The sequence below is a fragment of the Micromys minutus genome, assembly GCF_963924665.1.
Source record: "Micromys minutus genome assembly, chromosome: 3".
Taxonomy (NCBI): domain Eukaryota; kingdom Metazoa; phylum Chordata; class Mammalia; order Rodentia; family Muridae; genus Micromys; species Micromys minutus.
This window is the reverse complement of record NC_137972.1, coordinates 24739381-24762328: the sequence shown is the minus strand read 5'-3', so window position 1 is coordinate 24762328 and position 22948 is coordinate 24739381. Positions and strand designations below refer to the sequence as shown.

The 22948-nt window shown below is 44.5% G+C and overlaps 1 protein-coding gene across 3 annotated transcripts; it reads right to left on the bottom strand.

Annotated features, from left to right (window-relative positions):
* Nucleotides 1–3: 3 nt before the first annotated feature.
* Nucleotides 4–21336, bottom strand: PHC1 (polyhomeotic homolog 1). 3 transcript variants are annotated; one of them, XM_080913830.1, is made up of 15 exons: nucleotides 21132–21336; nucleotides 18388–18545; nucleotides 16552–16662; nucleotides 15614–15694; nucleotides 14859–15008; nucleotides 14066–14221; nucleotides 7478–7967; nucleotides 5189–5979; nucleotides 4464–4611; nucleotides 4022–4233; nucleotides 3058–3172; nucleotides 2385–2493; nucleotides 2081–2231; nucleotides 1503–1734; nucleotides 4–887 (listed from the first exon to the last, which is right to left on the bottom strand). In XM_080913830.1, the coding sequence occupies exons 2-15, from the start codon at nucleotides 18499–18501 to the stop codon at nucleotides 733–735; spliced, it is 3015 nt and encodes a 1004-aa protein (XP_080769956.1). In that variant the 5' UTR covers nucleotides 18502–18545; nucleotides 21132–21336; the 3' UTR covers nucleotides 4–732. The 3 variants fall into 3 exon arrangements, with proteins under 3 accessions (XP_080769956.1, XP_080769955.1, XP_080769957.1); XM_080913829.1 differs by lacking the exon at nucleotides 21132–21336 and adding an exon at nucleotides 21036–21112; XM_080913831.1 differs by lacking the exons at nucleotides 14066–14221; nucleotides 21132–21336 and adding an exon at nucleotides 21036–21112.
* Between the last annotated feature and the right edge of the window lie 1612 nt (nucleotides 21337–22948).

The following is a 22948-nucleotide window of genomic DNA, read 5'->3' as shown; positions in this document are numbered from 1 at the left end:
AAAAAATATTTAATATTTTGTATAAGGAATAGTGCCTAAGGCAGGTGCTTACAATCCTGACCTCAGCCCCACACACTCCTGTTTTGTAAAGCTATAGGACAGAGCAGAGTTGGAAAAGAAAGGGTTGAAGATCAGAACAGTTGGGAGCGGGGATGCAGAAAGAATGACAACAGCCACACATGTGGGTTAAACACTTTTCATCCCTGCAGCAAATCAGATACCAGCCAAGTGTCTATAGTGGCTGGTGACCCTGCCGTGGATGCAGAAGAGACTTTGATATTAAGGGAGAAAACGGTAACAGAAAACCGAGCTACAGCCACAGTGAGACTCCAGGAGTACCGGATTTGCTACTCAGGTCGTAAGCTAGGAAAGCCGACCTCCCCACTGGGGAGGCAAACCTACATTTCACCCATTTCCTTGCCTTACCATATAGGACATTCCTCCATGGAGAAGGGAGATCCTGGCTAGTCACTCCACTCCAGGGTATGGCTAAGCAGTCCTAGTCTCTAGTCTGCCTGCCTAAAAACTGGGTTAGGGTAGGTATGAATCGTGAGAAAGTTTTTAAGTAAAACCCAGGGAAAACGTCAAAGCTGCCACCGTGTAGCACCAGCAACCAATCCTTGCAGTTTGGCCTCCAGGCCCCACACGGGTCACACAAGAGGAACAGTTCTTCCCAGGTTATAACCTGAACAGTCAGGCATCTGCCTTAGGCTGAGTTGTACAAAGGGTCACTTAGGTCTCCTTGAGGACATTGATCTTGGCACAGATCTTGAGAGCGGGACCTAATTTGATGTTCATGGCACTCATAAGATGTTCTTCTTTAAGTAATAAAAGGGCCTGTCCATCAATCTCCTGGGAACGAAACTCTTCTGCAATCTCTTGGCAGCCTAAAAGAAAAAGGTGGGAAAACATGAGAAACTGCATGGCAGCTTCAGAAAATGGAAAGAAACTAAAACAGGTCTAGTGATGGCTAGTCTAAAACACTGTCCTCAGTTCAGTAATAGAAAGTCTGAGGCAAACCTGAAGGCAAGAGAAATTGGAACTGCTGGCTACTCCATATAGCATCAAGCAAGTAGTAAGTTCATCAAAGAAATAACATCAAAACTACACTCATGGTTTCTTTTACATTGGCAAAAACTTAACAGCTTTTCCAACATTTTCTCAAAGGGACAAATACCAAAGAGCAATGGTGTTCAATGGAAGCAGTCCTGCCCTAAAGTCAACTAAGGTCTCTGCTTACGGACTTCTGGAAGTCACGCATGCTCAGTTACTCACACCAAATACATTATCCAAAAACCAAGTGAGCAATATGTTTAATACAGAGTAAAAACAAATACCAAAGAACTGTGGACACTGACCAATGGTGCTGGCCCTGGAGGAAATTAATAAACCACACTATCGGACTGAGTAACTGCCTAACACAGCCCAGCAGCTTATAAGTCAGTCTGGTGGGATGACCTAGGGAAAATGAGGACCTGGTTCTGCTGAAGGGCCACCAATACCTTGTAGGGAAGCAATAAACTCGTAGACCTCCTCGACGCTCCATTGACTAGGATTACTGGACAAGAACACAGGGTTGATGCCCTGTAACTCTGGTGTGGATGGGGTTGTAATGGTGTTTCCTAGATCACGTTCTCCGTGCCCAGCTCTTACTGACAGTGGTCCAGGAGATGTTGGGGAGAGTGCTTCATCATAGCTGGAATTATCTGAGCCCCGACTGGAGTCCTCTTGACCCTTGAAAAGAGATAGCAAAACAGGCCAGTGAGAGCAACACGTGAAGGTCTGTCCTTACAGGTGAGCTAAAGCTGTATCTCACTTGCAAATGCACAACTACCTTAAAGCACCATTCAAATGTAAACCAGCTGACTGTCCCAGGAATTATTTCAAGTGCAGAAAAGAACTGCACAAACTTGTAGTCAGGTAAAAGGAGACAGGACAGAGTCGCTTACAATATGAATCAATAAAGTCAGTGTCAAACTAAAGTTCTGAGAGTTCTGTATCCAGGACTAAGAGAAGGAACTCCGGGGTGGGGGGTGGGGGGCATTTTACATACTAGCTTGCTCTGCAATAGCTTGCTCACCCTATGGCGCTTGCCCTGAATCTTAGCACGAGCAATGTCAGAGGAGCTGCGGCGGGGTCCACGCCTCCGAACACGTGCATAGCTGGCTTCCTGAAACTCTTTCATTTTTTTCCTCTTCAAGCGGAACTGGTGACTACAGCTCACATTGTACCTATACATGAGGGACATACAAGATTGCTGTCACAGTGCTATGAAAATGAGATTCTAACTTGAGGAACAGAATAAAAAGCAAAGTATCGGCTATGAGAAGGGACAGCATCCAGTGGGAACCCCATGAGGGTGAGCTGGCTGGTGGCCACAGTACCTTTTTGCACATGTCATGGAGCAGAACCTCTTAGAGCCTCGAAACTGCTCTGCTGGGGCGTACTTCCCACAGTACTCACACTTGAGGAGATTTCCCTTCTTATCTAACTCTGAAAAACAAGGCATTCTTGACTTACCATAGGTTTCTGCCATCCCTCATTTATTATTAGGCCCAGAGCTCAGTACTAATTTTCCTCAGGGTTTTCTGCAAAGATCTACAGTCTAACTGAAAACCCCTAATACCAAACACACTAAAGGCTTGACTCTCAAAAAGTATATGGACTGGTCTATCCCAGCATACAGGAAACGAAGGCAGGAAGGCGAATCTATCCTTAAGTGGTATAAAATAAGCTAGCCTGTTCTTTTAACTTGGTAAAGTTCCCTTATAGTTCTTTTGTATAGTTCCAAACACTCAGCAGAACTCATCTGTGCACAGATGGACTGACTGGGTGGGTACGGAAGTATGAGTAGTGGGTGTGGTTGGCCCATGTATAATCCCTAGACTTAGGAGGGTCTGAAGTTAAAGGCCAGTCTGGGCTACACAGTGAGACCTTGTCTCTAAAGAATAAAATCTAGGGATGCTGTTCATTTGTAGAACTTTTGCATAATATGAGATACACCCTGGGTTCAATCCCCACATCCATCCAGCATCTCGATGAACATCTGATACTTACCTACAGAGGGGCTGTCTCCCCCTAAAGGGCCACTTGGCTGACTCTCATTCAGCCCTGTCGGAAGGCCAGCCTGTAGTGGCTTCACAGTTTCTTTCAGGAACTGAGAACATCCCACCTGTCCCAGAGAAAGAGCAGTTAAGGCAGCCTAATTCCTTTCTGCCCTCTATAGCCTTTCATAGCCCCTTTGTCCCTGCTTAGATGAGTTCAGAGTTAATGGCCAAATCTGTCCCTGAAGGAATCCCATTCTTTATTTTCTTAAGATTTTTTTTTTGCGGGGGTGGGAGTGGAGTATTGAGGCAAAGTCCTATTATGTGGCTCTAGCTATCCTGGAGTTGCCATGTAGATTAGGCTGGCCTTAAATTCAGAGATCTATCTGCTCTTCTGCCCCTAAGGGCTCAAATTGAAAGTGTGTGCCATTCCTAGCCAGGTGTGCAGGCACATAACTCAAGTGCTGGAGTTGGTACAATTGGGGATATGGGTGCTGAGAAAGCAACTCAGGTCCTCTGAAAGAATGCTGTATTTATTCATTTAACTGCGGCGGCATCTCTCCAAGCCCCAGAACCGTTCAAGATGGCAGACAAGGGCTTTTTTCACCTAAGACTAGGGTTCCTACACTTGCTCCCTCATATTATGAGCTTTCTTCCACAAAGCTGCAATGAATTACAAGTCAAGAAAGATCACTGAGGTTTGCTCCTGGTTTCCTTCATTACAAAGGAACCTAATGTACTCAACCAAACCCCATTGTTTAAAGAGCTACCTTTTCTTCTGCTTTCAGGAGTTTCACTTTCTGGCCCACAAACTCCCCTGTCCCTCCCCCTCTAATAAGTGAGCACATAATGAGCCATTCTCTAATGATGGAATGTTCTACACTTTCCTTCTTTTAGAGAAATGTGAGAAAAAAAAAAAAAAAAGAGATCACCTCTCCCTTCCCAATCCCACTTTCAGCACCAGGCCCTGCCCTCACCGGGAAAGGCTCTGCTCCTTCCTGGATAACAAAGCCTTCAATGATGTGCGTGAGAATCTGGGGCTTCACAATGGCCTGTGGGGGTTTTGAGTCCCCCATCTGTCTGGACACCAAGGCCAGAGTAGGAGGTGGTGCTGATGGGGTAGGGGCCAAGGCTACTAGATCACTGTTTGAAGGATTAGCATTCAAACTGGCCACTGGTTCAGCTTTCTCTGAAAAACAAACACACATAAGAAGCGTTCAGATGATAACTGACTTGCCCACTACCAAACCTGACCCTCCACAACACGCTCATCTCTGATCATCCACCCATGTGTCTCTATCTACTTTTTGCTCACCACGTTCTGGCCCATTTCCTACTAAGTTAGATTTATCTTTTGGCTCACTGAAAACACTTCTTTGTTCTCCGGAACCAGTAAGATTTTAGAAGTTGGCTACTCACCTCCAAGACTGTTCTTCTCCTCTATTACCTTTGGGCTCTCCGCTGCTGGTGATGCTTTTGAAGGAAGCACAGAGCCCAATGCAGAGAGGTCATCTCTCTCCTCCTCAGACTCAGCTTTGCGTTTCACAGCTAAGGTTTGGGCTTTACCCTAGAAGAGGAATAAACAAGATTAAAGTGTAAAAGGAAAACTTTAACTGCATACTTCCTGAAAGCACTCTGAGTTCCAGATCCAGATGCCCAAATGTGTTTACTTCCTTTGATATACTAAACTTCTTGGTCACCCCAATATGTATAACTTCTGCATCAGGACAAGAAAGACATCACTAAGTCCTAGCTAGAAGCTGAAAGACTCACTGAAGACCAACTAAGAACTATTGGCTTTACAAAGACAGATCTGGTTAAGAAGCTCTTGATGGAATCAGCATACACACACAGACACACACACACCCTAAGATAGTAACAAACTTAGGAATTTGAAGTTTAGGCATTTTATATATAACTGTATATTTGCATATATATTTATGTATATACTGATATATACATATAACACACATAAACATATATATAAAAACACATTCTTTTAAAAAAAAATAGCACATGCATGCCACAATCTCCTTCCCAACTCTTCATTCTCCTATTAAACTAAGTTCTACTTCCACTCAGTCCAGTGTCCACTAGGATGTGGATGGGTAGTAATGCCTTCAAAATGACTAAACATCACTCACCGGCAGGTGCACTGACTGCATGTAGAAAGCAGCAGGGACCTGGGCCACAACTGGAGAGGAGGCTGTAGGCCCACCCTTTACCACATGTGCTGTTCCCTGCACAGGAGCAAGGGTCATCCCAGCAGCCAATGTAGGAGGACATTCTTGAAGTGCACCAGGAGCTTGTGATGAAGGTGGCGAGGAGGCCAGATGGGCCTGGCCTGGCTGGACTGCCCCTGGCATTCCTCGGGATGTAGGTACAGCAGCTGCCAGCTGTGCTAATCCCAAAGCCTGTGCCTGGGCTGTACCTGGCTGCCGGGTCCCGACAACTTGCACAGGGATGTGTGGGGGAGGCTGCTGTGTAGCTGACATCTTAGCAGCTCCTAGTTGAGGAGGTTTGATAGGAGCTACAGGAGGTTTGGATTGAATGGGAATAGGTGGTTTGGGGGTTGGTTCAGGTGGAAGAGACAGGGGTGAAGACTGAAGCATGGGCTGGACCACCAGAGTCTGGGCTTGCTGTTGCGACTGGGAAGGTGGGACCTGCTGAGTAGGGGGGACCTGGGATGGCTGAGGGGCAGTGAGGGTTGTTGCTTGCTGCTGCTGCTGCTGCTGCTGCTGCTGCTGTTGTTGCTGCTGCTGCTGCTGGGCCAACTGGAGGTGAGTAGCTGTGTGAAGTAGCTGCGACTGGCGGTGTTGAAACTGTTGCTGGTGGTGGATGGCGATCTGCTGCTGGATCACCACTTGCTTCTGCTGGAGGTGGATCTGCTGCTGTTGCTGAATCAGTGAATGAGGCTGGATCTGTGTGTACGTGGCTATGTGTGAAGCAAGCCAGAATGGAACAAAGGAGAAAAGGAACAGATAGTGATAATCCTCCTAAATTAAAACAAAAGCTTCTCTGTAAGATATACCCAAGGTAAGACTCGATGAATGGAAATCTCATTATTTGGGAATTAGTGAACAGAAATATGGCCTGCATGGGGCCATGGAGCTTGAACATAATTTTATTCATACTCTTTCCTCTCAGTCAAACAGTGCTGACCACCTCCAGGACAAAGATCTCAAGGAAATAACTAAGAGCACAGCCTGGAAGCTCAGGTACTCAAGAGTCCTCATGCAAGTCAAGGTCTGCCTGAGCAGCTTAATGAACTGTTTCTCAAAATACAAAGTTAAAAAGAAAGACAGGACCAGGTATAGGTCTGTGAGAGAAACTAGGCTCAGCATGCTCAAAAAAAAAAAAAAAAAGACGAAGAAGAAGAAGAAGAAAGGAAGGGAGGGAGAGAGGGAGGGAGAGGACAGGAGAGGAGAAGAAAGGAAGAGACAAATGGAGCATAGCTCCTTAAATTAGCAATAATCTTCAGCCATTTCTATTCCTTATTGTGCTATAACTACCCAACCCTTCCACTCGGTACTGAGCAAAGAATGGTTGACTCCCTCCTTCATTATCACAGGGTCGAACCTGTGTTTATTCATGTTCACATCGTTAGAACTCATTCTGGTATTTCACATAAGATGTATTTAATATTCACCAACAGAATAAATACTCAAGAGTTAAAGTATCACTGTCCTCTATGAATGCCTCCATTTTCAAAGTTCATCACATTAAGTCACCACCTAAAAAGTCTTAAGAGCAGACACGCTCTGACCACTCTTGTCTCCTCTGCTGCAAACTTAGACAGTCTCTGCCCTGCATGTTACCAGACTGTCCAAAGAACACACAAAGTATGCGCTCTGAAAGCACTGGGAGAAGAGAAAAGCTATGGTGTGTAAGTATCTCATTTTTGTGATGAAATTATCCAATTATATCAATGACTGACCCAGTCTCAAAACAAATACAAACCAGGCTTATTGTTATTAACTCAAGTTTGTCCTTATCATCGCATGGTCAACCACACTAAGCCACAGCTCCACCTGCTGGTCTTATGTGTCCCTGGGTATTTACACTATAGGGACACACTGAATAAATACCACAAGGAACATGAGACCAGGAAATCTGACTTTCAAAGATGTATCTCTAGCACATTTGTCAATTCCATCAAAATCGAGTGAATGAATAAACTGAATAAAAGAAACTACACAAAGTTGTTTATAAGCTGCTTAGAGGAAACTAAGATCTCCATCCATTTACTATCCTGTCTCTGAGCTAGCATGTTCAAGTCCAAAGATTCTCTTTTCTTCTGCCATTCCATACCCTAGAGCTTTCTGATTTTTTTGTTTTGTTTTTAAATGCTTGTGTGGGACGAGGTAAGGGTGCTCTAAATATTCCAAATTTCTTCTGAGAAATTAATGACATCATGAGAGATGGCACCTTACCTGAGCTAATAAGGGTCTGGCTGGGGGCAGGTGTGGCTGTCCGAGTCAAGTTCATGCCCACACTCTGCTGGCCACTCCCATCTGCTTCTGCCTTCTTGGCCGCTGTACTTTCTGCCTCTGTTTGGCTTCCCTGGCTCACAGTCACTGTTTGAGCTGCAGGTAAGGGCTGTACCACTCCTGTGCCCTTCCGGGGACAGCTTCCACCAGCCAGTCCTGAAGAAGGCAACTGACCCAAACCCCCAGGCGCCTGGCCACTTCCACCTGGACCCATGGAGCCTGGGAGGTTATTCCCACTGCCTCCACCAGCTTGGCTAAGGTTGAGTGACTGGCCTGAGGCACCAGATGAAGCCTGTGCCACAGCTAGAGCCTGACTAGAAGCCTGGGAGAGGCCAGAAACAGAAGTTCCAGGAGGGATAGCCTTCTGAGTGGAGCCGGGCATTTGGGGTCCTTGAGCTGAGGCCTGTTGGTTCCTCACTGCCAAGTTCTGCACCTGGAAGATATTAATATATACATATATATGTGTGTGTGTGTTTGTCCAAGTATTGTAAATTCCTGTGACTGACTCATAAGCAGAAAACTAGCAACACTGTAACACTCCACAGCCCACCTGACTGAGCCCTGACTTCTACACCAGTTAGGTCCCTTCAGTTTCTGGAAGAGCTTCTTTGTAAATACAATGTTATGTACTATCAAATTTCAACAAAATTCCCTCAAAATATATCTCTGACTTTCTCTTTCCTCATATTCACTCAGCATCTGTTAAATACCTACTGCACTTCAGGTACTGGCTTGGATAGTGGAAATACAGGAGTTAAATGCTCCTGCTGCATGGTTTGTTAGAGTAGAAAATCAACAAGCATAACCCAACAATATACACATAAATATAAACAAACTTTACAGGAGAACATAAACTCAACCCTGACTGGGAGGCTAAAGTCTTCTAAAACAGATGATGTCTGTCCTGAGGCTCAGAGAAGACACAGGGAAATACCTAAAGGCACACCTAAGCCACAGAACTAAAACATAATGTGATGTTTTAATATAAACATTTTATTGTTTGAAATATAGGGAGCAGGAAAAGAAGAAAGAAGAAAGGTAGCTGGGGCTAGGGAGGCACTTTGCTAAGTCACTAAGGGCCTTCAGTGTTAAAAGAAACAGTCTGAATTGTAACTGTCTTGTTTATTATTAACAGTCCTAGAAAATAACAGTGCTGGCATGAACACAAAGGGAGAGGAAAATAGTTTCCTGGTTGATTCTATTCACCAGAATACATCACAGTTAGTCTTAATAATCAGAACAAGCTCAGTAAAATCCACAGCTGAGTCTATTACTTAAAAATATTCTGAGGGACAAACTGTCACCACCTTAATGATGACTGTTGTCACTGTACCCTAATGGTGACAGTCCACATGTTTACACACCCACATATCCACACTAGAACTCCACAAGGGACACTGCACACGGCAGATGAATAACGCAGAATAATAACCCAGACCAACCAACAATCACCAAAGAGGACTATATACAGACAACAGAATATTACACAAAAATTAAAGAATGACTAGAAAACAAAAGTATATTGTCAATATGCTGTGAAGAAAGTATTGTCAGGCCAGATGCAGAGCCTCGCTGCTGCTGTCCATGTTACTCAGGCCAAGGCAAGAGGAAAGCAAGTCCATTATTCAAGGCTAGTCTGACCAACATAGCAAAATTCTATCTCAAAGCACAAATGAAACTCTATTCTCAAAAAGATTACACATAGCTAAGTTTCCTATAAATTTAAATATAAACATATCATTTCAAAATACATAACAATATTTATATTACATACTACTGTTTATATATTGTTATATATTATATGCATGTATGCATATAAACACATGATACCTAGAAACTGCTTCAAATTAATTCATGGTTAATTAATCAGACAGAGGGCTAGAGCCTATACGAAATGGCCACCTATTGGTAATTATTGAAACTGAATGGTAAAAACACAGATTTAGATTTTGTGTATACATTTGAATTTTCCATTAAAATTAATTTTCAAAGTAAATTTTAGAAATATGTAAAGAGATTTTAAAAAAGCTGTATTAAAGGAAACCAAGGGAAGGATGATCCTAGAAATTAGTACATATACTCAGTACCATGGATAAGAACAGACACAGTGAAAAATGCTTTTTACATTGTTTTGGGGATTCAACCAGGGCATCTTCTACACACAAGGCCAGCACTTCACCACTGAGCTACACCCCCAGGTGCTTGCCACTTCTATTAAAAAAAAAAAAAAAAACTGAGTAAAAGGCTTGAGAGATGGCTCAGGAGCTAAGATCTTACTGATCCCAGCATCTACCCTCTCAGCCCTGCATGCATGCACTGCACATACACTCATGCAGGCACACACTTGTACAAAAATAATTCATTTTTATTTAAAACTGAATTTTTAAAAAAGTAAGCCATGAGAGGAACAATAGTAAGATGGTAACAAACCACATCACTAGAACCAATCAAATTCTGTGTACGAGGTAATATTTTTAAAAAGTAACAAAATACCTTTCTTGTTTTCACTGTATATACATGCGTGTTATGTATGTGCAGGTGCTCATGAATATGTGGGTACAGATACACATATGTACATGTGCATGTGTAGGTCAAAAGATGCCACTATGCAATTCCTCAGGCACCACCTTTTCTGAGGCAAGGTTTCTCACTGTCCTGGAACTTACGTACTGGATGGAGTAGGCTAACGTCTCACCACGGCTGGAATTACAAGCAAGCACCACCATGACTGGGTGGGTGGGTCGTGCTTTGCTTTGTTTTTTAATGTGGGTTGTGAAAACGGAACTCCGGTCCTGGAGCTTCCAGGAGCACTTTGCCTGAGCCATCCCTGGGATTTTGTTTGTATTAAAGTCATCTCGATAGAAACATGGAAGAAGCCTAGAGGTAGTCATGACTAAAGTCAGGAAGACCACTTCCAACACAAGAACAATAGAGCCAGGTAAAGTAGAAACTTGAATCAGAACAGTGGGACAGAGAAGGCCAGCTTTGCAGAGGTGCCTGGAATTCTCTTCAGCACTGAGAGCTAGACTGCTTACTCAGCTTCTCTTCTGCAATGGCCATTCCACTTTTCCATTCTCCCTACACTCAGAACCACCCTCTCTGCTCCCCTCCCTCCACCTCTGAGAGACAATGAAGACCCACCCTCCCTGCATTACCAGGCCCTCTCACTCCCCTTCCTCCTACCAAGGGCACTCCTCGGCTCCAGTCCTCACGCCTGTCATAGCAACTCTTACCCTTGGCTCTATCAGCCTCTCCTGACTGTGTGATCTGCCTGCACCCCTCCCGCTGCCTGTACCCGCTTCCCCAGCCGCAGCCTCCTTTCCTCATGACTAAATTCTTGTGAATCCACTAAACCCATTCACACTCTCCACGCATACTTCAAACTCAATATTCCTTCAAGTTCAATCCCCCTCCAACTCCTCTAAAGTAGATCCTCCTCCAAACTAAAAAATCCATTCTTGTTTTCCTCTTTACACTAAAAGAAATGAGTGGCTCCTACCCCTATCCCCATACCCACACCAGTCTTGCAAGATCCTATTCCTTTGTCTTCCAGTTACTACAGTCTAGACCTTCTCTCTTCTCTGCTGTTCTTTCCTGCTTCCCTCCGTCGCCCCATCACCTTTCATAGGGGTTTGTCCCAACCCTCTGAGCTCTACTACATGTTCTCTTCAGTCCAGGTGCTCTCCATAACAATTGTTAATATTTCCTTAACTTCCAAAGACGTGCCGTTCATATCTACCATTTTCACCTCAGCTCCAAGCTAGCTCTCCTAAACTCAATGATCACGCCCAGAGATGCTCAGTATCTCATGCATGTCTCAAAAACATTTCTAATTTGGCATGTCCAAAACTGAACTTCAACCTAATTCCTCGTCTTCAGTGTTCATACCATAAAGAGCACCAACCGCTCTGTTCCAGGCCTCAGACCTGGCACTCCTTCTGTTCCCCAAACTCTGAACCAGTTTCCTCCACCTTCAGGAATACTTGTTACTCTCGTATCCATGGACCCCTCCACCTTTAGTGCTGAGCACCCAAACACCATCTCTCTCCTAAATGATTCATTTCCCTAGTAACACATACAACACAGCTCTCCCTACTACTTTCATACTAAAGCCTTTTTATAGCTTTATACCTTTATAAAGCTTTCTAATTAATTACCCTTGATAAAAGACCTAAAATCCTAAACAGAGTCCCAAAGCCCTGTGAGGTAAGTTTCCTTCCAATGGTCTAGTCCTCCAAGAAAATAAGCCATCTTGTAATTCCTCAAGCAAGCCAGTTCTTCTTTCTTCAAGATCTTTAGAACTCATGTTCTCGAGCATTCAACAGCTCCTCACAGCCATACATGGTTAACTTCTATAAAGACAATTTTAAATGTCACCTCCTTGATTTCTAGCCCATCCCACGACTGAGTTCCCGTCTTTATTCTTAGAACGCCTTATTCTTGCTAATGAGGCAATTAGTATACCACTTAGGTAACTGTTTGCTTAATAGCACTTTAAGGATCCATGCTCTCCAAACATGTAGTTATCATGACTTTCCTGAGCATCCAAAACTACACACTGGTAATAGTTAACTAATAGTAACAGTTAACAATCTTAAATATTAAGTCCAGATGTGATACAAGTCAATCAGCCCTCACAATACATCATACATTAGGTACACTCTATCTGTGAAGAGATCACAGTAGAAAGACTAATGTAGATCACGTGTCCAAGGTGATCTAAATTAGACAGTTAAATGCAGAACTGGGGCCTAACCCAGACAGCAGGTGCACATTCTAACTGCTGTGCTCATACTGAGGTTCAGTGGATGGAAGGATGATGGATGGGTGAATGGATTGATGGATGGATGGATGGATGGATGGATGGATGGATGGATGGATGGGTGGATAGATGGATGGATGATGGATGGATGGATGGGTGGATAGATGGATGGATAGATGATGGATGGATGGATGATGGATGGATGGATGGGTGGATAGATGGATGGATGGATGATGGATGGATGGATGGATGATGGATAGATGGATGGATGGGTGGATAGATAGATGGATGGATGATGGATGGATGGATGGGTGGATAGATGGATGGATGGATGATGGATGGATGGATGATTAAACTAAAGAACTGATATGAAAACACAACCAGACTCCTCTTTGTCTATTACTGCTAGAACAGCCTGCAAAGGTATTTTATGATTAGATGACACCAAGAGTCTTTTAGGAGACACATGTTCCTTGATCGTTTCTCAAGTATTGTCTTATTCTGTTCATCTGCTGTTCAATAGCCAATAATGGTCTCTGCTATCCATAAAGTTTCTTGGGTTTTTTTTTGGGGGGGGGGCTGTTATTGTTTTGCAGGATTTTTGTTTTGTTTTATTTTGTTTTGTTTTAAAGACAGGGTTTCTGTGTAGTCCTGGCTCTCCTGAGACTGTAGATCAGACTGGCTTCAAACTCACAGAAATCTGTCTGCTCCTGCCTTGAGTCCCAGGCACCATTGCCCGGCTGCCTATAAACTTAACTACAACCTCCTTTCCTTGGCTTTTAGTCTCCTTCCACCACTCGACATCTCCTACCATTAGGCTCATTGTTTCTTTGTTTTGTTTTTGACAAAACTGGAGATCAACCCAATGCTTGACAGGCCCTACTGCAGAGCCACATCAGAGCCCTACTGTCTCTACTACCCAGCCTCCCCAAGGGTCTGATTTCTGTAAATGAATGGTGGTGCCTTCTGAGCTGCTCTTCTTCCTCAGTTCTCTCCTCACTCCAAATCAATCAGCTAATCCCTTAAGACTCCACTCAAGTATCCTGCAAGTAATACAGTCGGTTCTGGAAACTCAGGGGCACAGCACTGCTGTCCCCTTAAGCTCTCTCAAGATCTGGCTCATCTCTTCTTAGTGCTCCGAAACTCTGAACACATATCCAAGCACAATATGCTATGCAGTTTCTGACAGACTAGACGAATGAGACAACTATATGTAAGGCCCCAGTTTACATCTCATACATGTTTAAAATTAAAACACATGTATATTGGGGAAAAGTCACAAAAAACAATGGGAAGAAAGACTTTACTGATGAAACAGGAACAGGAACAGGAGACTGGAAGTTGGGAACTGTAGTAAGTTAAGAGCAGAAGGAACCAAACATCCTACCAGCAACTCAGCCAGGCCTACTTCACATCTACCTTAACAGAATTCCCTTCAACATCCCTGTCTTCACATGACATTTCTATGAGGAGATTAAGAGACTCAACAAAGCTAAGCTACAGAGGACAAAAGGATGCCCTAAAAATTAACTTGTACTGTGAGATGTCCAGATCCATGGGGATCATTTTAGGTGATTCTACTTCCTTCTTTAGCTCAAAGCAACTCAAGTACTTTAAGGGAGTTTTTCTTTGCGGAGTTGAGGAAAGGGAAGCTGAAACAGACACACATAAGAATGAGAAGAATCAGTAAAGGGGCCAAGTGTGGGGCCTGGCCTGTGGTCATCCCCTTCATGCTCCCGGGCTTCTCCACAGTGAGTGGTGCCACTGACCTGATCTGCATCTGCATGAACTCCAGGAGACTGAGCGGGCGGCACCTCCTGCTGGACGGCAGCCACTGCCCCATTAGGCATCAGGATGAGCTGGGAGGCTAGAGGCACATTCCGGCCCAAGGTCCGGTTAACCTGCAATAGGTTGCCCAGCTGTGGCTGGCGAGGAGAGGAGGAAGGAGAGTAAAAGGAAGAAAAGAGAAGACAGAAGAGATGGAAGGAAAGGACCACAAGACAAAAAACAGCAGGTATTAGACAGCTGAGCCTGCCCTTTTCCACACCAACCCAAGAACCTCTCCTCCAAATGTCAGGAATCATCCGGAAGGAAACCTGGAATGTGCAGAAGACTACGAATGATAACAGAGTCAAACATCAAAGACATTCAGACAGTGAGGATTGTAGAACACATGGTTCTACACAGAAACAGATTAGCTGAGAGACACCTACAATTTGTGTACTCAAGTTGCACGTTTAAAGACTAGACTACACCTAACACTGACCTGTCAAATATCAATGCCACCTCCTCCAGCAGAGGATCTCAGCACTATCTAAAAGCATCTTTTCTAGCCTACATAAGGCATGAGAAGTAGATCGGCTTGTCTTAAAAACGTGGATGACCAGAATGAAATAAAACAGCCTTTAGACCGTGGGTATCGCCCAGGGGCTAAGCGCTTGCCTAGTATGCATGAGGCCCTGGGTTCCCTTGATAGCACTGAAAAAATACTTTCATTCTTTGCCAGGGAAGATAAATTATGAATGGCAACCCAGGACAATGGTGGTGGTGACTATGACTTACCCGCAGATACATCTGGGCCTGGGACTGGTTGAGAGGTGGGGAAGTGGTGTTCCCCAGTAACACAGACTGGGTCAGGGTGGTAGCACTGGGGGAGCTCACACTCTGGGATCGGCTGATGAGCTGAGCCGCTGACGTCGTCGCCAGATTGATCTGTGCAGTACAGAGAGGAACCAGGGCTGAGGACTTGGGTAGAAATCAAGGAAAATACACAGCTGGCAACTTGAGAGTGGTATAATCAAGAACAGGATGTCACTTTCATGAAGTCAAGGGAAATAAATGGTAGCTTCCATCCAACACTTCATCCTAGCTACTTTGGAATATTACCAAAGCAAAAAGACAACCAAAAAGAAAGGAAGCCCACAATCAGTTTTAATACTTGAGCAGGCAAAGAAAAGAAATGAAACAAATTTTCTTTCTCTGGAAAAGCAACCTTTCATTTGTTATCTCTTCTTCTCCAAGAGTTTCTCCTTCCTTCTTTAGGCTTGCCCATTTAAAGGCTCCTGTACAGTAGGTCATACACAGTAGTGCACATCTGTAATACCAGCACTCAGGAGGCAGAGGCAGGAGGATCACTATAAGTATGAAGCCAGTATGGACACACAGGTTCAAATAGGTTTCTTTTTTTTTTTTTTTTTTTTTTTTGGCCAATCTCTAATTAAGAGATATAGATACCCACTGGTGACAAAATCAACCTCCCAGATCAGCTGCAAAGACCAGACCTTGACAGATACTGCTCTCAAGGAGACAGCACTCACCGAGGCCTGGGTGGTGGCGGTCTGCTGTTGGGCAGTGCTGCTGTTTGGGGAGCTAGCCTGACGACTGGCAGCAATCGTGGCCTGTTCAAGGGGAAGCATAAGAGAAACAGTGAAAAGGCTGTGTCTCCTGGTCTTGCAGCATCAATCCATGAACAAAACAGAAATCCCAGATAACAACAGAGACTGTATGCTGGAGTATGAAAAACATTCATCACTATTCATGATATGTCACATGACCACATAAGCCTGCACAGGAACGTCAGGCAGACAGACGGGCAGCCTGTACTGTTACTCCAGCTTCAGCCCACATCTCCAGTCACTGATAAATCTAACGCAGACTAGTCCAACATAACATCAAATGAGCTGTTTTCTACTACGTATAACAAGTAGTAAGCGGGATGATAAAAAGTTCAGTAACTTATTTAATACAATACATACAGAATAAATACTATCATTTGGGGAGGGATGGCAGATGGAACTGAATCCAGAGTTTTACACATTTAAGGTATGTGATTTTGCCTCAGAGATCCAACTCTGCCCCCAAATATAATCAGTGCAATATTAAAAGGACATCAAAATTATTGAGATTTCTTACCTTCTTTTTGTCAACTGATGTCTTCTAAAATCTTAATGTCATGTCAATTTGAACTAGTCACATTTCTAGTACTCAATAGCTATATATTAGTAGTACATATTATTACTACACATTAGATAGAACTTAGTAGTACATATTACTACAACACAGCTATTCCACCTCTGAAGAGTCTCCCACAGTTCATACTTCAATCCCATAATCTAAAACCATCCTTTCTCCAACAAGTACAGGTGGCAAAGGAAGGCTTTGGTGTGGGATGCAGATTGCCCCAAACTGCTTCCCTACCCTAAACATGCAGTACCTCACCCCTCCCTCCTGTCCCAGATGGCTGCTGACCTCTCACCTGCTGAACAGCTGCCAGGCTATGCAGCTGGGCATTACTGAGCTGCTGCTGGAGCATGAACTGGTGGAAATATTGAGCTGCATTAGGTTGCCGCTGCAGTGCTTGCAGAGCCTAGAAGACAGGATACAATATTTAGAACCTTCACTCCTAACTCTATGTACATCACTGTTGCAAAGGGACTCAGGAAGGAGAACCATAGGAAACAACATCAGCATCCGATCTCTCCTTACGATGCTGGATCCAGTAGTCTATTCAGCCATCTAAACCAACAGAGACAACTGACTATATGGCCTGTCCTTACATATAAAGAAGCAGACCAGTGCATATGAACTTTTACTTCTCAAAATAAGACCTGAAAATATATAGCAAGATCTAGACAAACTACAAATAAATGGGATACTGACTAATATAAGGAAAAGCTAGACATGGAGGCAGATGCCTATAATCCCAGCACTCAAAAAGTTGAAGTGGGAAAATGATGAGTTCCAGGCCAGCCATGATAACAGAGTAAGCCATGTCTCAAATAAATAAATCAATACACAAACTAATAATAAAAGGAAAAAGCGATATACCGTAGGTATCCAGCAGAGATACAGGTCCTTAAGTGTTCAAAGACAGATGATAGCACCACGGTAGTAACTTCTGAACAATTCTACCAGGCAAAACTCAACTAACTGACATTTCCAAATACCTACTATATCATGTCCATGGCTACTTACAAAAATGACAGGGATCATTTTAGTGTCAACTGTATTTTGCTATGCTCTTGTTCTTTAATAATTACAACCATTCTACCAGTCTTTTAAGAAAACTGTTTCATTTCCAAGCAGAACATTTAAAGTATAGAATTTGCTATTTGTCCAAAAGTAAATGTCTAAAAGGTCACTGATACTTTTACTACTCAAAATAATTTAAGGCCCCAAACTGAAAACTTGACAACTGAAGCAGGAAAGAGCTCTGTGGGAAGTGCACCAGTAGCACAACTCCAAGAACCTGAGTTCAAGTCTCAGAACAACTTAAAACAAAAGGCCAGGTGCAGTGGCGCACATCTGTAATGCAGCACTCTATGAGACGGCAGACAGAGACAGAAGCTCGAGGGCCAACGGCACCTACATACACTGCACAGCATAAACAAAACACTTAAGTGTCCACTGACCTCCACATACACAGCACTACAGACAACAAACACGCATACACACACATGTAAATAGTAAGTAAATGTTTTTAAACAATGAAAAGAAATGGTAAATTAAAAAGAAATGGTAAATTAAATAAAAAGAAATGGTAAGTTAAAACCTAATTACTAGACTGATCCTTATTTATTCATGTGTGAACTTTATAGTATTTCGTATTGAATCAATTAACTACATTCTCCAGCTCTATCTTTTCATAGTTTTATTTCAAGACAGGTTCTCAAGCTGGAGAGATGGCTCAGAGGTTAAGAGCACTGACTGCTCTTCCCGAGGTCCTGAGTTCAATTCCCTGCAACCACATGGTGGCTCACAACCATCTGTAATGGGATCTGATGCCCTCTTCTGGTATGTCTGAGGATAGCTACAGTGCACTCATATATATATATTTTTTTTAATGTTTTAAAAAGAAAGACAGGTTCTCACCAAGTGGCCCAAGCTGGACTTGAACTTAGAACAAGCAAACCCAGAGTGAAATTTGGTCATTTCATTTTGTTTTAAGCAATGTACCAACTTTGTAAAGTGCTAAGGTTCTTTAGTGGAAGAAAGCTCACTCTGTACTGGGAAAGAGCCTGGGGATGATGATCTTCTGGTAGGTATCTCTGCCTCACCCAAGCCGATAGCACAGACCTCAGTTGAGCCTCACCTGCACTGCTTGCCGTTCATACAGGGACATTTGTGCTATCTGGGGCCGAGAACTGGCCCCCGAGCTGGAACTCCCATTGGTCGAACTAGAGTTCTGCTCACTCTCCGTTTCCATGATAGCGTTCCAGGGTCCCCAAGAATGGTGCTCTGACTCAAGCCCTAGACAGGAATCAGTAAAAGGTTAAAGTTATACCTCGAATCAAAAATGTTGTTTCATGTCATTATTATTCAAAAATCACAGTAAATCCACAAAGTATCTAAGAATCTTCCTCTGAGATCTTACAACTCCCAAATCTGCAATATCTTCCTCACTCCACTATCTTTTCAAGCTAGTGTCTTGAAAAAGTCTTTTCACTGTCTTAAAAGAAAAAGGAAAACAAACAAACAAAAAAAAAACTTTACATACCCCCTCTTGGCTACCATTAAAGCAAATGGCCAGACTACAAGCAAGCCACCTCACAATACTACAGTACAAAAGCCACCTTTCGTCCCCGAGCATTTCAACAGTTTAAAACCGACCCATTCAAAACTTGCTGTTATTTTTACCCCCACCATCATTATCATGCTCACAATGGACAGCATTTCCAGTGACACTTCTAGTTGCCTTCTTTCCTTGGCCCAACTCTGCTATGCTTTACAGTGCTGTATGGTAAATACTATGGTCTCCATTTTGTAATAGGGGGAACAAGGATCTTCTGTGTACCAAGTCTTTACACTACTTTGTCTCTTCCCAGAACCAAAAAAAAAAAAAAAAAAAAAAGAAGCAAACAACAAAACTGTCATCAAAGCAGTATCACTCAGTGTGAGAATCCCCTGTCCTCATTTCCTGGAGGAGAGCCCTGAGAGACTGACCAGGTAGACAGAGTGGACAGGTCCTGGAAGCGGAGAAATGTTGGGGACAGAAGAGCTAGCCCACATATCCAAGGTCAAGCTACTAATGGGCCTGTCACTTCTCCTTTTATAACTTCAGTGTCCCTATTAGCAAATAAGTAACCAAGTGAACATGTTACATACTCTCAAGTATGTGCGACACTAAAGTATAAGAATCTACCCTCTGGCACCTACATCAAAACTAGGAAAATTAAATTTAAAAAAATACATGCATATCAAAAAAGAAAAGAAACAAAGCAAACAGAAACACTCTTCAAAAGCAGCAGGAAAATGACATCATTTTACTCCTTATTTTTCTGTTCTTTCATTCAGTTTACACTGTAAATTCTTTACTTTTGAAACGAGGGGCTACTAGAAATATCAGGTCACCCAGGCAATATCTGACTTGGGAATATAAATGTCCGGCCATAGTTTCTTCTAGGGGCTGTCTCTAGTTTCATTAGATGAATGAATTTATTTCAGGAATGCATCTCAAACAAGTAAGCAAAAGTCAAAGTCTTGGCCTTGGCCATTAAAGTTTAGTTCTCCCCCAATTCTCTCCCCACATCGATACTGTCACATATTGTCCCTAGAGAACTCTACCCATTTTAGGAACAAACAAATGCCACTCCACACACGGATATAATGGAAGAGGTACAGACAGGGTAGCCTATCAACTTTGGTCTACCTTTCTCCCCACATCTTTTGCCAAAATATCAAAGCACTGAACAGATACAGACCCATGAATCCTCAATATCAGCATGTGAAGGAAAGAAAGTGGGTAAGGATTAGAGGTAGCACGGCACAGTTGAACAGATTACTGGACTTAACTCACTGGACTCGGAGACAGAAGACCCTGTTACTTGCAATAGAGGCTTATATAAAAAACGTTCATCAATTCGATGACCCCCTCAATTTCCCCCAGATCGTGAAACAGAGAAGGGCCAATTTAAAGTCTTTTCCACCAGGGAAACAACTGCCATCAAAAACCTCGAAGGCACACAAATCTATGTCTTAAAAATCCTCTTTTTTTTCCCATTAACGTTGAGTTCCAGATTCAATGAAGAAAGTGAAGATAGCAAACCGTTTAGGTGGCAAGCTCAAGTTAAAAATTAAAACTGAGAGAAGAGTGAATGGCCATCGTAAACGGTACCACCATCTGGGTGTGGGTGTGTAAGGATTCAACCGGGTTAAGATGCACACCGATGGGAAGGGACTAGAAAGTAATATTGAGATGGACATACTACTGGGCCTATTGGGTCAGGTGTTGGAAGAAGTCAATACCCTCGAGTATAAAACTCTGTTGCAGTAAGAATGGAGTGAGAAGCAAGGGGTGAGAGGTGCCTCGGGAAGACTCTCAGGGGTTCTTGTTCTTCACAAAACCGTCATAAAAACGCAGTTCCAAAGAGAAAACAAACACACCGGGAGAAGGGGGTGGATACAGTGCTGTGCCCGAAGCGAACGGACTCGGTAAGCAGGGAAATGGACATTCTAATAGTAGGGAGCCAAGCAGGGGGGTGGGGGGATAGAAGTCGAGGAACTGAGAGATTGGGCAGCCCGGCGGTGCGCGAGAAGCAGGGAGAGACAGCATGCTCGGATGGAAGGACCAAAGTCGGGGAAGGGAGAAATGAATGAGAAGACGAGCGATCAGAGGCAGCGAGGTGATGGACAGACAGCACTGAGCACAGCGAACGCAAAGCACGGAGACCGGGACGCGCAGCACCGAAGCATCGCAGAGCGCAGCGGAGCGGGAGGCAGGAGCGCGGCTGGGGGAGGTACCTGGGCGTTGCACACGCCGAGGTGGCTGAGGAAACATCCCCGCGCCGCCGAGACCCCGGGATGCGGCCCCTCCCCGGCCCGCGGCCGCCCGGTTACCTTCGCGCCCGGCTCCGCACCCGAGTCCTCGCGGGGGGCGTCCACCTCAGGGGCGGGGAGGGGGGTCGTTCGGCCTCGGCGGCGCGCCGCCTCCTCCCCTTCCTGGAGGGGCGGGGGCCCAGGCGCGGTGGGAGGTGCCCGGCGCGGCCGCCGCTCCCCGCCCCTCCCGCCGTCCGGGTGCCGGCCGCGCCGCGGCTCGCCAGGCCGGGGGCTCGCGCGGGCCTGTCACTTCCTGCCCCGCCGCGAGGGTGGGGGCCGAGGCCGGGGGGCCGCGGGCAGGCGGGGAGGGGGCTGCGGGGAGGTGCTTCCGGGGCAGCCGACCCCTCCTCCGGCCCGCCCCCTGCCCGCGCCCGCCCTCGCGCGCGTCCCTCGCTTCCTGTCGGCGCCCGTTGCCATGGCGACGCAGCTCCCGGGCCTCCTAGCTCTAGGCCGGAGTGTGTTGGGTTTTTTTTTTTCTTTTTTTTTTTTTTTTCCGCCCCTGGCTCTGGCTCTCTTTCTCCTCCTTTCTTCCCCCCTTCTTTCTCTCCGAATTCCGCTCGCCGTCTGAAAGCACGAAGCTAAGAAGGCGCTGGCCTCTAGAGGGGGACTCACCTCGGAGAAGAGAGGGAGATGGGAGAGGGGAGGGAAGTGACGTGAAAGGGGGGGAAAAGAAGGTATTTTCTGCAGCTTCTGGGAATAGGGGCTCGAAAGAAAGGATCAAAGGGACTAGCAAGCCGAGAGGGAGGAAGCGGAGCAAAGACCCTTGAGAAACGACGGTTTGTGAAAGGAAATAGAGCAGAGGGACGGGAAAAGGAGGAAAGAAAAAACTTTGAGATTGAGGGAACGGCGAGAGAATGCTGATTGTTTAATCCCTTGCCTCAACTCCAAGAAGGCGGGAAACAACGCCGCACAGAAACTGAACCCGTTAGACGCTGCAATTAATTTAAAAGCAGGAGCCTGATGCAACTTGCTTTGAATAATATTTAAGTCTGTGATTTCAAGGTTGATTGTGTGTTTCTGGATCTCTAAAGTCACACGCACATGTTAAAGAATCAGAACGCCCAAAACAATGGAAAAGGCGGGGTGTAAAGAGATGAACAATGGTGCTGCCTTTGGGAAGGCAGTGCATACGGTGGGGGAGCCTCGTTTTATTTGTAACACAAATTTAACAGTCTCTCCTGGCTCTTGGAACACCTACTGTGTGCCGGCCACTCTTGGAAGCTTGATTTAAAAAAAAAAAAAAAAAAAAAAAACAGAGCATAGATAGTGAAGATAATTGCTCTTCTTAACCTTTACCTACTGTAGGGTGTTACCTTATGATAATAGCTGAGATTTGTGCTTTTAACTGTAGCCGTTTGCTAACCTCAGCCATAATTAGTTGTTTTCTCGAGCCCACTCTTCACTGAAAACCCATGTGTAATTAATTTGTATTTAGAGAAAAAAAATTGAAGCATTCGCATTATAAATTAGATGTATTTGTATCAGTATCAACTCCTACTCTTAATTTGTATAGCCAGATCTCCGTAAAGTAAGATCTTTAGGAGGCTTCTAGGAACCAGTTAAACAAGTATGCAAACCCCAAAGGGCAGCCAAGGGACTGGAGAGGCAGTAACAAGGGCGTGGGGAGGTGAAAGGGTTTGCTGCCAGGCCAAGGATGATAGGTGTTGGCTGGGGATGAATGGAAACATTCTGGCAAGATCTCTCCTGGTTAAAAACCACATGGAGAATTAACCCACGTAACTCAAACCTAGAACTTTAGCAGCTCAAAGAAGGTAAAAGCTTTCTTGGGGAGGCTTATGGATGGCGTATGGAGCCTCAACAGTATTTAATACCAAAAA

Coding starts and splice junctions, on each gene's coding strand:
- PHC1 (XM_080913829.1), bottom strand. CDS start 21,072: ATGTTTCCTCAGCCACCTCGGCGTGTGCAACGCCCAG. Junction 16,663..18,387: donor ATGAACGGCAAGCAGTGCAG/GTGAGGCTCAAC, acceptor CCTGTCTTCTAG/GCTCTGCAAGCACTGCAGCG. Junction 888..1,502: donor GTTTATTGCTTCCCTACAAG/GTATTGGTGGCC, acceptor TTTTTCTTTTAG/GCTGCCAAGAGATTGCAGAA.